Source organism: Babylonia areolata, chromosome 30 (assembly GCF_041734735.1).
Source record: "Babylonia areolata isolate BAREFJ2019XMU chromosome 30, ASM4173473v1, whole genome shotgun sequence".
In the NCBI taxonomy this organism is placed as follows: Eukaryota; Metazoa; Mollusca; class Gastropoda; order Neogastropoda; family Buccinidae; genus Babylonia; species Babylonia areolata.
In genome coordinates, this window is record NC_134905.1 from 2,390,583 (window position 1) to 2,403,747 (window position 13,165).

The 13,165-nt window shown below is 42.0% G+C and overlaps 1 protein-coding gene across 7 annotated transcripts in view; it reads left to right on the top strand.

The window, feature by feature from the left end:
- LOC143275511 (glutamate-rich protein 6-like) overlaps nucleotides 1–13,165 on the top strand; it is a 67,258-nt gene that overhangs the window by 15,122 nt on the left and 38,971 nt on the right. For 5 of the 7 annotated variants that reach the window (XM_076579670.1, XM_076579673.1, XM_076579674.1 and 2 more), the window contains exons 6-11: nucleotides 2,437–2,490; nucleotides 5,734–5,894; nucleotides 6,288–6,368; nucleotides 8,809–9,006; nucleotides 10,876–11,054; nucleotides 12,701–12,768. In XM_076579670.1, coding sequence (XP_076435785.1) covers nucleotides 2,437–2,490; nucleotides 5,734–5,894; nucleotides 6,288–6,368; nucleotides 8,809–9,006; nucleotides 10,876–11,054; nucleotides 12,701–12,768 — 741 coding nt within the window. The remainder of the gene's footprint in view (nucleotides 1–2,436; nucleotides 2,491–5,733; nucleotides 5,895–6,287; nucleotides 6,369–8,808; nucleotides 9,007–10,875; nucleotides 11,055–12,700; nucleotides 12,769–13,165) is intronic. The other 2 variants (XM_076579671.1, XM_076579672.1) reach the window with 1 other exon arrangement.

Genomic DNA, 13,165 nt, shown 5'->3' on the forward strand with positions numbered 1-13,165 from the left:
CTGCTGGTCAGGCATCTGCTTGGCAGATGTGGTGTAGCATATATGGATTTGTCCGAATGCAGTGACGCCTCCTTGAGCTACTGAAACTAAAACTGAAACTGAGGGTCCACAGTCCTACAAATTGATTATTCTGGCACCTAAAACCTGTGGAAGAGATCCCACAATGATGTTAAATAGTCAGTCAAAACAACAATTGAAAAAAACAAAAAAAAACCAAGGTGAAATCACCTGAGTGTTTTATTCGTATAAACTTTAAATCTGCTAGAAATATGTAAATTAATGTGAACTGGCTTGTTAAAAAAAAAAAAAAATGTGTTGAATGTTTTGTCAAGGTTCTGCCACATCTTGGTAACTGTACACTCATTCTTCCACTTTTCAGAGAATGTCATCGGAAATTAGATGAACGATAAACTGGATGTTAAATGACACCTACGTTCTGCATGTGGAGTGATGGCCTAGAGGTAACGCTGAGCGCACTGGTTCAAATCACGGCTCAGCCGTCGATATTTTCTCCCCCTCCACTAGACCTTGAGTGGTGGTCTGGACGCTAGTCATTCGGATGAGACGATAAACCGAGGTCCCGTGTGCAGCACGCACTTAGCGCACGTAAAAGAACCCACGGCAACAAAAGGGTTGTTCCTGGCAAAATTCTGTAGAAAAATCCACTGCGAAAGGAAAAACAAATAAAACTGCACGCAGAAAAAAATACAAAAAAAGGGGTGGCGCTGTAGTATAGCGACGTGCTGTCCCTGGGGAGAGCAGCCCGAATTTCACACAGAGAAATCTGTTGTGATGAAAAGAAATGCAAAATACAAAATACATATACATTCTCTGACAGTTTCTGCCACTTTTTTTTTTCAACACATTCAGTTACACCAGGCTGTCATGATAAGCATCACTGTCAGATCTTTTAACTCACTCAGTACGGCCAGTCCTCTCTTCTCCTCTCTACACAGACCCCTCGGATGTCCAGTGGGTGTCTGAATGACCCAACCTTTAGCTTCCGTCGTCAGAACTGTGGTATTCCTTGTCAACATTCACCTCTTCAGTGTAAGGGCGTTCCGCTTGCAATATTTTGATGATGGTAATTGGGATGAAACGCTGTTAACGTCGTCTCTTTCGCCGTTCGTATGGAGAGAGTTAAACTGAATCGAATTGAAGCGTCACAGTTACTCCCTTGTTTCAAATGCAGAGAGAAATGGGTGAGTGCATGCATCAGTTGTTGTTTTTTTTGTAATTCCAGATTCTGTCATCCCTGATTTTGTTGTTCACTGTTTCAGTTTTGAATTTATGCACTGTGATCAGTATCAGTATCAGTAGCTTAAGGAGGCGTCACCGCGTTCGGTCAAATCCATATATGGCTACACCACATTTGCCAAGCAGATGCCTGACCAGCAGCGTAACCCAACACGCTTAGTCAAGCCTTGAGAAAAAATAAATAAAATAAAAGAATAAAAAATGATAGATAAATACTTAAAAATACTACTAATAATAATGATAATATTTATAAGGCACAAAATCTTGATGAAGTCAACTCTATGGGCACAAAAAAGAAGACAAAAATGATGATAAATAAGCAAATATTTGCAATGTGAACTGTGTTGAAATTGAGCAACTTTAGCTCAGACAGGAGAGGATGCAAACTTTTTTTTTTCTATTCTATTTTTTCTTCTTCATTGACTTTCAAGCTTATTAGAAGCGGCAGACACGATGGTTTTTGCTACAATTTTGTGTTGTGGTGATGTAGAGTTACTGGCCTTGCTACAGTAGTGTCCCTTTGTATGGTGTTGGCTGTGGATGTGGTGGTTTGTGCGCCGAGCTTTGTCGGGGTCGGTGTGCTGTGGATGACTAATGACAGTGGCTATATTAACATTTTTACCCGTCCACTCTTCGATGTTGAAGTCAGAAATAAAATCTACCCAAATGGGTATACCTGTTTCTGGCGAAATTGTCCACCATCTCTAGTTCAACATTCTTATAATTAACATTTTCACTCGTCAGCAGTACAAAACATATGTGAAAATCTCCAGAACGAGTAAAAATGTTAATTATATATATATATATCAGTTTGTCAGCTATAGAAGAGGATTTTAAAATGAACTCATCCACATTAGAAAGGTGTCTAAAAATGGAGTGCTGCTTTGGGGGTATTGAGTGGTGCACTTCGAAACTGTAAACGGAATGAAGTGTGGTGTCCTTTGCGTGAGGCTGAAAACAAAAGTGCACGACGACACAAGGGTTTTGCGATTGAAACAGGTATACCCATTTGGGTAGATTTTATTTCTGACTTCAACATCGAAGAGTGGACAGGTAAAAATGTTATAATATTGCCATGACAGCCCGTGTTGTGTGCTGTGCTGTGCGTGGTGGTGGTGTGCTCATGCTGACTAACGCGTGTTGTGTGTGTGTGTGTTGTGTTCATTTTGTACACTGCAGAGCTAACCAGTCGGCACTCGTCGTCTTCCCGAGGTGGTTTGAAATCTATTCTGGGTACGTCTTCTCTCCTTTTCACTGGGGTTTATGATTTATGATTTTTTTAAAATATATTTTTTAAAATAATTTATTTATTTATCTATTTATTTATTTTATTTTCATTATTATTATTATTATTTATTTTTATTTATTTATTTTTAATTATATTGTTATTATTTATTTATTTATTTTATTTATTTATTTATTATTTTATTTTATTTATTTATTTATTTATTTTTAATTGTATTATTATTATTTTTTTATTTTTTTTATTTTATTTCATTTTATTTATTTATTTATTTATTATTTTATTTATTTATTTATTATTTAAAAAGAAATAATTTATTTATTCTTTAATTTTATTTATTTATTTATTTATTTATTTTATTATTATTATTATTTTATTATTATTATTATTTTATTTACTTATTTATTTATTTAAAATTTTATTAAAAAAAAAAATTCTCAAGGCCTGACAAAGCGCGTTGGGTTACGCTGCTGGTCAGGCATCTGCTTGGCAGATGTGGTGTAGCGTATATGGATTTGTCCGAACGCAGTGACGCCTCCTTGAGCTACTGAAAACTGAAACTGAAACTTTATGATTTATCGTTTATTCATTTTCCTCATTGCCGCTTGGTGCTTGGGGTCCTTTTCTAATCTTTCTGTGTACTGGGGGGAGGGGGGGGGGGGGTGGGGGGGAGGGGAATCTCAGAATCACTGACTGGTTTTGTGATGCAGGTTTGTGAAAATGATTTGAAAATGTCTTCTTTTTTTTTTTCTTTTCTCTCTTTATTAAATGCATTTCTGTTTAACTGTTTTGCAGATATAAAATGGTTTCATGGTTGAGTTTATAGATTCATATGTAATTACTGTTTTGCAGATATAAAATGGTTTCATGGTTGAGTTTATAGATTTGTTTTGCAGATATAAAATGGTTTCATGGTTGAGTTTATAGATTCATATGTAATTACTGATAAGATTCTTTTGTTTAAATTCATGTGCACACTCTTCAAAGGTTGTTGATGTACTTGTTGGAGGGGAAAAAAACCCAGTAGCAACCCTTTTTCAATTTGGGAGAGATAAGGAAACACAAGGTCCTATCTCTCTCTGTCTCTGTCTCTCTGTCTCTCTCTGTCTCTCTCTCTCTCTGCCTCTCTGTCTCTCCCCCTCTCTCTGTCTCTCCCCCTCTCTCTGTCTCTCCCTCTCCCTCTTTCTCTGTCTCAGTCTCTCTCTCTCTGCCTCTCCCCCTCTCTCTGTCTCTCCCTCTCCCTCTGTCTCAGTCTCTCTGTCTCTGCCTCTGTCTCTCCCCCTCTCTCTGTCTCTGCCTCTCCCCCTCTCTCTGTCTCTCCCTCTGTCTCTGTCTCAGTCTCTCTCTCTCTGTCTCTCCCGCTCTCTCTGTCTCTCCCCCTCTCTCTGTCTCTCCCTCTCCCTCTTTCTCTGTCTCAGTCTCTCTCTCTCTGCCTCTCCCCCTCTCTCTGTCTCTCCCTCTCCCTCTGTCTCAGTCTCTCTGTCTCTGCCTCTCTGTCTCTCCCCCTCTCTCTGTCTCTGTCTCTCCCCCTCTCTCTGTCTCTCCCTCTCCCTCTATCTCTGTCTCCAATCTCTCTCTCTCTTTGTCTCTCCCTCTCTCTGTCTCTCCCTCTCCCTCTGTCTCTGTCTCAGTCTCTCTGTCTCTGCCTCTCTGTCTCTCCCCCTCTCTCTGTCTCTCCCTCTGTCTCAGTCTCTCTGTCTCTGCCTCTCTGTCTCTCCCCCTCTCTCTGTCTCTGTCTCAGTCTCTCTGTCTCTGCCTCTCTGTCTCTCCCCCTCTCTCTGTCTCTGTCTCAGTCTCTCTCTCTTTGTCTCTCCCCACCCCTCCTCTTTGTCTCCATCACACTCTCTCTCTCTCACTCTCTTTGTCTGTCTGTCTGCCCCCCCCCTTCTCCCATGGCTCTGTCTCTGTCTCCAATCTCTCTCTCTCTCTCTGTCTTTCTCCATTTCTCATCTACCCTCTCTCTCTTTGTCTCTCTGTCTCCCTCTGTCTCAGTCTGTCTCTCTCTCTCTCTCTCTCTCTCTCTCTCTCTCTCTGTCTTTCTCCATTTCTCATCTACCCTCTCTCTCTTTGTCTCTCTGTCTCCCTCTGTCTCAGTCTCTCTCTCTCTCTCTGTCTGTCTTTCTCCATTTCTCATCTACCCTCTCTCTTTGTCTCTCCCTCTCTCTGTCTCTCCCTCTCCCTCTATCTCTGTCTCAGTCTCTCTCTCTCTTTGTCTCTTCCCACCCCTCCTCTCTGTCTCCGTCACTCTCTCTCTGTCTCTCTCTCTCTCTTTGTGTATCTGTCTGCCCCCCCCCCTCCCCCCATGTCTCTGTCTCTGCCTCCAATCTCTCTCTCTCTGTATCTCTGTCTCTCTCTCTTTGTCTTTGTCTGTCTCTATTTCTCACCCCCCCCCTCTCTCTCTCTGTGTCTCTCTGTCTTTCTCTGTCTCTGTCTGTCTCTCCCTCTCTCTCTCTCTCTCTCTTTCTCTCTGTTTCTGCCTCTGTCTCAGTCTCTGTCTGTCTATCTGTCAGTTTGTCTATCGTCTCGATTTCTCACCCCCTCTCTCAGTCTCTGTCTCTGTCTCTTTCCCTCTGTCTGTGTGTGTTTGTCTGTCTGTCTGTCTCTGTGTGTTTGTTTGTCTGTCTGTCATTATGTCTCTGTCTCTCTCTCTCTGTCTCCCATCTGTCTTTTGTCTCTTTGTCTTTGTTTCCCTCTGTCTGTATGTGTTTGTCTGTCTGTCTGTCTCTGTGTGTTTGTTTGTCTGTCTGTCATTATGTCTCTGTCTCTCTCTCTCTGTCTCCCATCTGTCTTTTGTCTCTTTGTCTTTGTTTCAATAAATACTTTCTCTGAGTTGTCTACTCGAGTGACCTTTAAAAAAAAAAAAAAAGATTATATATGTACAGTGCAGCATTTAACTCATTCACCACCAAGCTCTCATTTATGCACAGACGTGGTAGAAGACCCATGTCATGGAAAGGTGGCCGTTCATTGGTCTGTTATCCATGAGCCTACTGCTCTTAATGTTCGGTGGCAGGATAGGCCATAGTTTCTATACACCGCAGGGGGGAATCCCCAGCTGTTCTTAGCCACTGTCTTTTCTGTGTTTATACCACAAGGGAATTTTGTACTCTGAATTTGACTGGCGGTGAAAGGGTTAAGCCGTGTTTGGGGTGGTGGGGTATTACTATTACTGACGCCGTTTTAAACCACCACGATGACCAGTGGTGTCACGGCTGTCTTGGCTGTTGTTGCAGTCAAGCCGGAATCAAGGGAGACAACCAGCAGGCCACGCACGGAACTGGGGGCCAGCTCGGCGGCAGACTCGCGGGCAGAGACGGACTTCACCCCCTTTTCTCTGCAGCCCAACGACGAGTATGGCATCCCTCTGTTAGAAATGAGCTCCACTTCGGATGATGTGAGTCACGGGGTGATGTTTGTGGGGAGGATAACGGTGATGATGATGATGATGATGGTGATGAAGGGTGATGATGATGATAATGCGAGTCACGGGGCGATGGTTGTGGGTAGGATAACGGTGATGATGATGACGGTGATGGTGTTGAAAGGTGATGATGATGATAATGTGAGTCACGGGGCGATGGTTGTGGGTAGGATAACGGTGATGATGATGACGGTGATGGTGATGAAAGGTGATGATGATGATAATGTGAGTCACGGGGTGATGGTTGTGGGGATGATAACAGTGATGATGATGATACACACACACACACACACACACACACACACACACACTCGCACACACACAAACTGCTAGTGACTGAACAAGGCTGATTTTTTTACGCGGCAGAGTTCGGACGAAGAGGCCCCGAAGAAGAAGCGAGGACCACGCGTTTCTCTGCCCAGTGTAGGACCCCCTCAGATCCTCAAGGTTAGTCACTGTCACCAGGGAGCGCATGGAATGTTCACAGTATGGTTAGTTCATTGTTATCTTCTTCTGCGTTCACTCGTATGCGCACGAGTGGGCTTTTACGTGTATGACCGTTTTTACCCCGCCATGTAGGCAGCCATACTCCGTTTTCGGGGGTGTGCATGCTGGGTATGTTCTTGTTTCCATAACCCACCGAACGCTGAGATGGATTACAGGATCTTTAACCTGCGTATTTGACCTTCTGCTTGCATATACACACGAAGGGGGTTCAGGCACTAGCAGGTCTGCACATATGTTGTTCTGGGAGATTGTAAAAATCTCCACCCTTTTACCCACCAGGCGCTGTCACCGTGATTCGAACCCGGGACCCTCAGATTGACAGTCCAACGCTTTAATCACTCGGCTGTTGCGCCCGTTGTTAGTCATTGTTATGATTGGTCATTGCGGTGTGGTCAGTTGTTGTCATCATTGGTCATAGCAGTATGGTCATTGTCACTCATAGCAGTGTAGTCATTGTCTTTGGTCATAGCAGTATGGTCAGTCATTGTCATCGCTGGTCATAGTATGGTCATTGTTCGTCATTGGTCAAAGCAGTATGTCATTGATATTGGTCATAGCAGTATGGTCATTGTCATTCATAGCAGTATGGTCATTGTCATCTTTGGTCATAGGAGTATTGTCATTGTCATCATTGGTCATAGCAGTATGGTCATTGTCATCATTGGTCATAGCAGTGTTGTCATTGTCGTCATTGGTCATAGCCGTATGGTCAGTCATTGTCATCATTGGTCATAGCAGTATGGTCATTGTCATCACTGGTCATAGCAGTATGGTCATTGTCATCACTGGTCATAGCAGTATGGTCATTGTCATCACTAGTCATAGCAGTATGGTCATTGTCATCACTAGTCATAGCAGTATGGTCAGTCATTGTCATCATTGGTCATAGCAGTATGGTAATTGTTATCATTGGTCACAGCAGTATAGTCATTGTCACCACTGGTCATAGCAGTATGGTCATTGTCATCACTAGTCATAGCAGTATGGTCATTGTCATCATTGGTCATAGCAGTAATGGTCATTGTCATCATTGGTCATAGCAGTATGGTCATTGTCATCATTGGTCATAGCAGTATAGTCATTGTCATCACTGGTCATAGCAGTATAGTCATTGTGATCACTGGTCATAGCAGTATGGTCAGTCATTGTCATCACTGGTCATAGCAGTATGGTCAGTCATTGTCATCACTGGTCATAGCAGTATTGTCATTGACATTGGTCATAGCAGTGTTGTCATTGACATTGGTCATAGCAGTGTTGTCATTGTCATCATTTGTTGTAGCAGTATGGTCATTGTCATCACTGGTCATAGCAGTATGGTCATTGTCATCATTGGTCATAGCAGTATGGTCAGTCATTGTCATCATTGGTCATAGCAGTATGGTCAGTCATTGTCATCATTAGTCGATGCAGTATGGTCAGTCATTGTCATCATTAGTCGATGCAGTATGGTCAGTCATTGACAGTATGTGTGAGAGTCTGTTTCTGTATTGTTAGAATGTGCAATAGTCTTTTTTTTTTTTCGTGTGTGTGCCAGTATGTGTGAAAGTCTTTATTGTCAGTACGTGTGAGAGTCTGTTTATGTGTTGTCAGTATATGCGAGAGTCTGTTTCTGTATTGTCAGTATGTGTGAGAGTCTATTTCTGTATTGTCAGTATGTGTGAGAGTCTGTTACTTGATTGTCAGTCCATGCGAGAGTCTATTTCTGTGTTGTCAGTATGTGTGAGAGTCTGTTTATGTGTTGTCAGTATATGTGAGAGTCTATTTCTTTACAGTCAGTATGTGTGAGAGTCTGTTTCTATATTGTCAGTACGTGTGAGAGTCTGTTTATGTGTTGTCAGTATGTGCGAGAGTCTATTTATGTGTTGTCAGTATGTGTGAGAGTCTGTTTCTATATTGTCAGTATGTGTGAGAGTCTATTTCTGTATTGTCAGTATGTGTGAGAGTCTGTTTCTATATTGTCAGTACGTGTGAGAGCCTATTTATGTGTTGTCAGTATATGCGAGAGTCTATTTCTTTACAGTCAGTATGTGTGAGAGTCTGTTACTTGATTGTCAGTCCATACGAGAGTCTATTTATGTGTTGTCAGTATATGCGAGAGTCTATTTCTTTACAGTCGGTATGTGTGAGAGTCTGTTAGTTCAATCGTCCGTATGTGTGAGAGTCCATTTCTTCATTGTAAGTGTGCGTGGAAATCTATTTCTTTATCGTCAGTACGCACGAGATTGTTTCTTTATATAGTCAGAACACGCGAGACTCCATTTCTCTGTCTTCAGAGATTGTTTCTTTATAGTCAGAACACGCGAGACTCCATTTCTCTGTCTTCAGAGATTGTTTCTTTATAGTCAGAACACGCGAGACTCCATTTCTCTGTCTTCAGTACGTGCGAGAGTCGGACATGCCGAGTGAGGAGGTGGAGCAGGGGGCGGAGGAGGAGGAGGGTGGGGAGGTCAGGACGGAGGAGGGCGACCTCCCTGTGGACGAGGAGGGCAAGACCCTGGGCATGTTCACTGGGCCCTGTGAGTTCTGTCACAACACCATCCTGCCGCTTCCAACGGTGGATATGCAGCAGTCACAGGTAGTGTTGGTGGTGGTGGTGTTTTCATCACAGTGCAGTGTACTGTGTGGTAGATTTTTTTGATTTATTTTATTTTATTGACTCACTTGTGTAAACAAAGTGAGTCTATGTTTTAACCCGGTGTTCGGTTGTCTGTGTGTGTGTGTGTGTCTGTGTGTCTGTGGTAAACTTTAACATTGACATTTTCTCTGCAAATACTTTGTCAGTTGACACCAAATTAGGCATAAAAATAGGAAAAATTCAGTTCTTTCCAGTCATCTTGTTTAAAACAATATTGCACCTCTGGGATGGACACAAAAAAATAAAAAATGAAGCCTAATTATATGCAAACTGCATTTACTGTTATATTTATATTTTTTGTATTCTCTAAACTTGGCACTTTGACCTCTTATTCTGACACAACAACAAGAAGAGTCATTATTATCATTTTTTGTTCAAACAGGAACTTCTTTTGCTAAGCATGAATTTTTATTTATTTTGCAAACGTTTTTGTGCAGATAGTAAAGAAGGGAAATGACTCTGTAATTAATGCTAGGGGACTTAATTTATCACAAGCGAGTCTTGAAGGCCTTGCCTCTCTTGTTTATTTATTTTTTTTAATAATCAGTTTGGTCAAGGTGGACACATCTTCATCATGTGTAACAGTGCAGTTTTATAATGTAAAATAGACGTTATACCTAGCATCTACACAGAGTTATGGACACTTTGCTTAGCTAACGTAATGTGAAAAGAACACAACCCATAGATTGTATTGTATTGTATTTCTCTTTTTGTCACAACAGATTTCTCTGTGTGAAATTCGGGCTGCTCTCCCCAGGGAGAGCACGTCGCTACGCTACAGCGCCACCCATTGTTTTCTGGAAAAACAACAACCCAAAAACCAAAACATATAGAGTATCTTATGTATGGACACATTTCCTCTAGTTTTCCATACGCGACTATATAAAACACCCATTACACAGTCATGTTAAACATTACTACTGCAGACGCATAAGTGCACATGGATACACACATACATATATTATTTACACACTCGCTTACACATTCACATACCTCTGTTCTTCAAGTATAAAAATATATCATTGAGCCTTCATTGCTGTTGTGCATTTTGATCTTTCATCATATTTTGTTATGGGTTATTGTTTTCAAGAAGTTTTATATATGGACACCATTTTCTTGTGTGTTAGATTTGGTTTATTACAGTATATCCATTGGGGTTTTTTTGTTTTTGTTTTTTTTGTTGTTGTTTTTTTCAGTAACAAATCCAGAACTGACAGAGTTGAGAACTGATTCTGTTCCGGATTCTATGTACAGGAGCCATCCAGTCCATATTGCTGTGAGGAGTACAAAGAGTTTATAGAGTTGGTAGAACTGACAGAGTTGAGAACTGGTTCTATTTAGAACTGATTCTGTTCCTGATTCTATGTACAGAACCCCTCCAGCTTGTATTGCTGTGAGGACTACAGAGAGTTCATAGAGTTGACAGAACTGACAGAGTTGAGAACTGATTCTATTGAGAACTGATTCTATTCCCGATTCTTTGTACAGAACTGTATTGCGGTGAGGACTACAGAGAGTTCATAGAGTTGGTAGAACTGACAGAGTAGGGAACTGATTCTATTGAGAACTGATTCTGTTCCTGATTCTATGTACAGGACTGTATTACGGTCAGGACTACAGATAGTTCATAGAGTTGGTAGAACTGACAGAGTTGGGAACTGATTCTGTTTAGAATTGATTCTATTCCTGATTCTATGTACAGGACTGTACTGCGGTGAGGACTACAGAGAGTTCATAGAGTTGGTAGAACTGACAGAGTTGAGAACTGATTCTATTGAGAACTGATTCTATTCCCGATTCTCTGTACAGGACCCCGCCAGCCTGTACTGCTGCGAGGACTACAGAGAGTTCATAGAGTTCGCCACCAGCACGGCTGCCCGCATGGAGCAGGAAGCCCAGAAGGCCACCAAGATGATCAGCGTCAAGGTCCACCCCCACCACGGATCCAAACAGGCCCGCCGCGCCGCCAAGGAGAGGGCGGTGGAGAGGTGTGTGTGGGGATGGGTGGGGGGGGGGATCAGGGAGGGCCGGGGGTTGGGGGGGTGGGGGTGGGGGGTGGAGGGAGTTGTGTTGGGGTACGGGAGGCGGTAGATCTTCCTTCTTCTTGTTTTTCGTTCGTGAGCTGCAACTCCCATGTTCACTCGTACGATACAGAAGTGGGCTTTAACGTGAATGACCGTTTATACCCTGACATGTAGGCAGTCACACTCTGTTTTTGGGGGGCGTGCATGCTGGGTATGTTCTTGTTTTCCATAATCCACTGAACGCTGACATGGATTACAGGATTTTTAACGTGCGAATTTGATCATCTGTTTGCGTATATCCACAAAAGGGGTTCAGGCGCTAGCAGGTCTGCAGATACGTTGACCTGCGAGATTGGAAAAATCTCCACCCTTTACCTGTAACCAAGATTCGAACCCGGGAACATAGATTGAAAGTCCAACACTTTAACCACTCGGCTGTTGCGCCCGTCTATGTCAAAATAACGCAGTGGATGTGTTCACTTCAAACTAGGTCAGGGAGCAAAGGTTGTGTTTGTTTTTTTTTGGCGGGAAACTGGCTGCAGCTGTCAAGCTTTGTTACAATGTGAACAAGAGAGGCAAGGCCTTCAAGACTCACTTGTGATAAATTAAGTCCCCTAGCATTAATTACAGAGTAATTTCCCTTTTTTACTATCTGCACCAAAACGTTTGCAAAATAAATAAAAATTCCATGCTTAGCAAAAGAAGTTCCTGTTTGAACAAAAAATGATAATAATGACTCCTCTTGTTGTTGTGTCAGAATAAGAGGTCAAAGTGCCAAGTTTAGAGAATACAAAAAATATAAATATAACAGTAAATGCAGTTTGCATATAATTAGGCTTCTTTTTTATTTTTTTGTGCCCATCCCAGAGGTGCAATATTGTTTTAAACAAGATGACTGGAAAGAACTGAATTTTTCCTATTTTTTGCCTAATTTGGTGTCAACTGACAAAGTATTTGCAGAGAAAATGTCAATGTTAAAGTTTACCACAGACACACACACACACACACACACAGACAACCGAACACCGGGTGAAAACCTAGACTCACTTTGTTTACACAAGTGAGTCAAAAATGGTCCTTTTAACATGAATATGCACTGTGTAGTTGACTAAGGTCTTTTTTTTTTCTTACCGTTTTTTCGTGGCCTCAGTTGCATGCAAGTCACAGAGCACACTTTTTTTCCCCCCTCGTTTTTTAAGTGCTGTACACATGGCTTTCTTCACTGGCTGAAAAGAAAAAAAAAAAAAAAAGAATAGATCAATAATTAAACAAAAAGAATGAAGAAGATTGTGTAAACAAAGAACAGAAAATAATAGCACATTGGGAAATAAAGATGAATACAGGGCTTCATCTCTGTGTGTGTGTGTGTGTGTGTGTGTGTGTGTGTGTGTGATTATTTTTTATTTTTTAAATGACGGACATTTGCTGCAGTTTTTTAATGCATACTGAGTTGATGGGGTTCCTAATAAAACTCTGACTGTGTGTGTGTTGTGTGTGTGTGTGGTATATGTGTGCATGTGTGTGTATATGTGTGTGTGTGTGTGTTTGTGTGTGTTTGTTGTGTGTGTGTGCATGCATGTGTGTGTGTGTGTGTGTGTGTGTGTGTGCAGGATGCGGCAGAGAGAGCTGGCACGGCGCCAGCAAGAAGCTTTGGGGTCTCAGGCCAACTTCTATTCCTGTGAGTCGTCATGGTTACAGTACACACACACACACACACACACACACACACACACTGCTAGTGGTCACGTCTTTCTCTCTATGTTCTCTCTCTCTCTCTGTCTCTGTCTTTTTCCCTCTCTCTCTCTCTTCTCTGTCTCTGTCTTTCCCTCTCTCTGTTCTGTGTTTCTCTGTTGTTTGTTTTTTCTCTTTCCCTCTTCTCTCTCTCATTCCCTGTTCTCTCTCTCTCTCTCTCTTTTTCTCTGTCTCTCTTTGTCTCTCTGTCTGTCTGTCTGTCTGTCTCTGTCTCTCTTTCTCTCTCTGTGTCTCTCTCTGTCTTTCCCTCTCTCTGTCTCTCTCTCTCTCTCTTTCTCTCGGTCTTTTCTTTTCTTCTCTTCTCTTTGTCTCTTTGTTTTCTG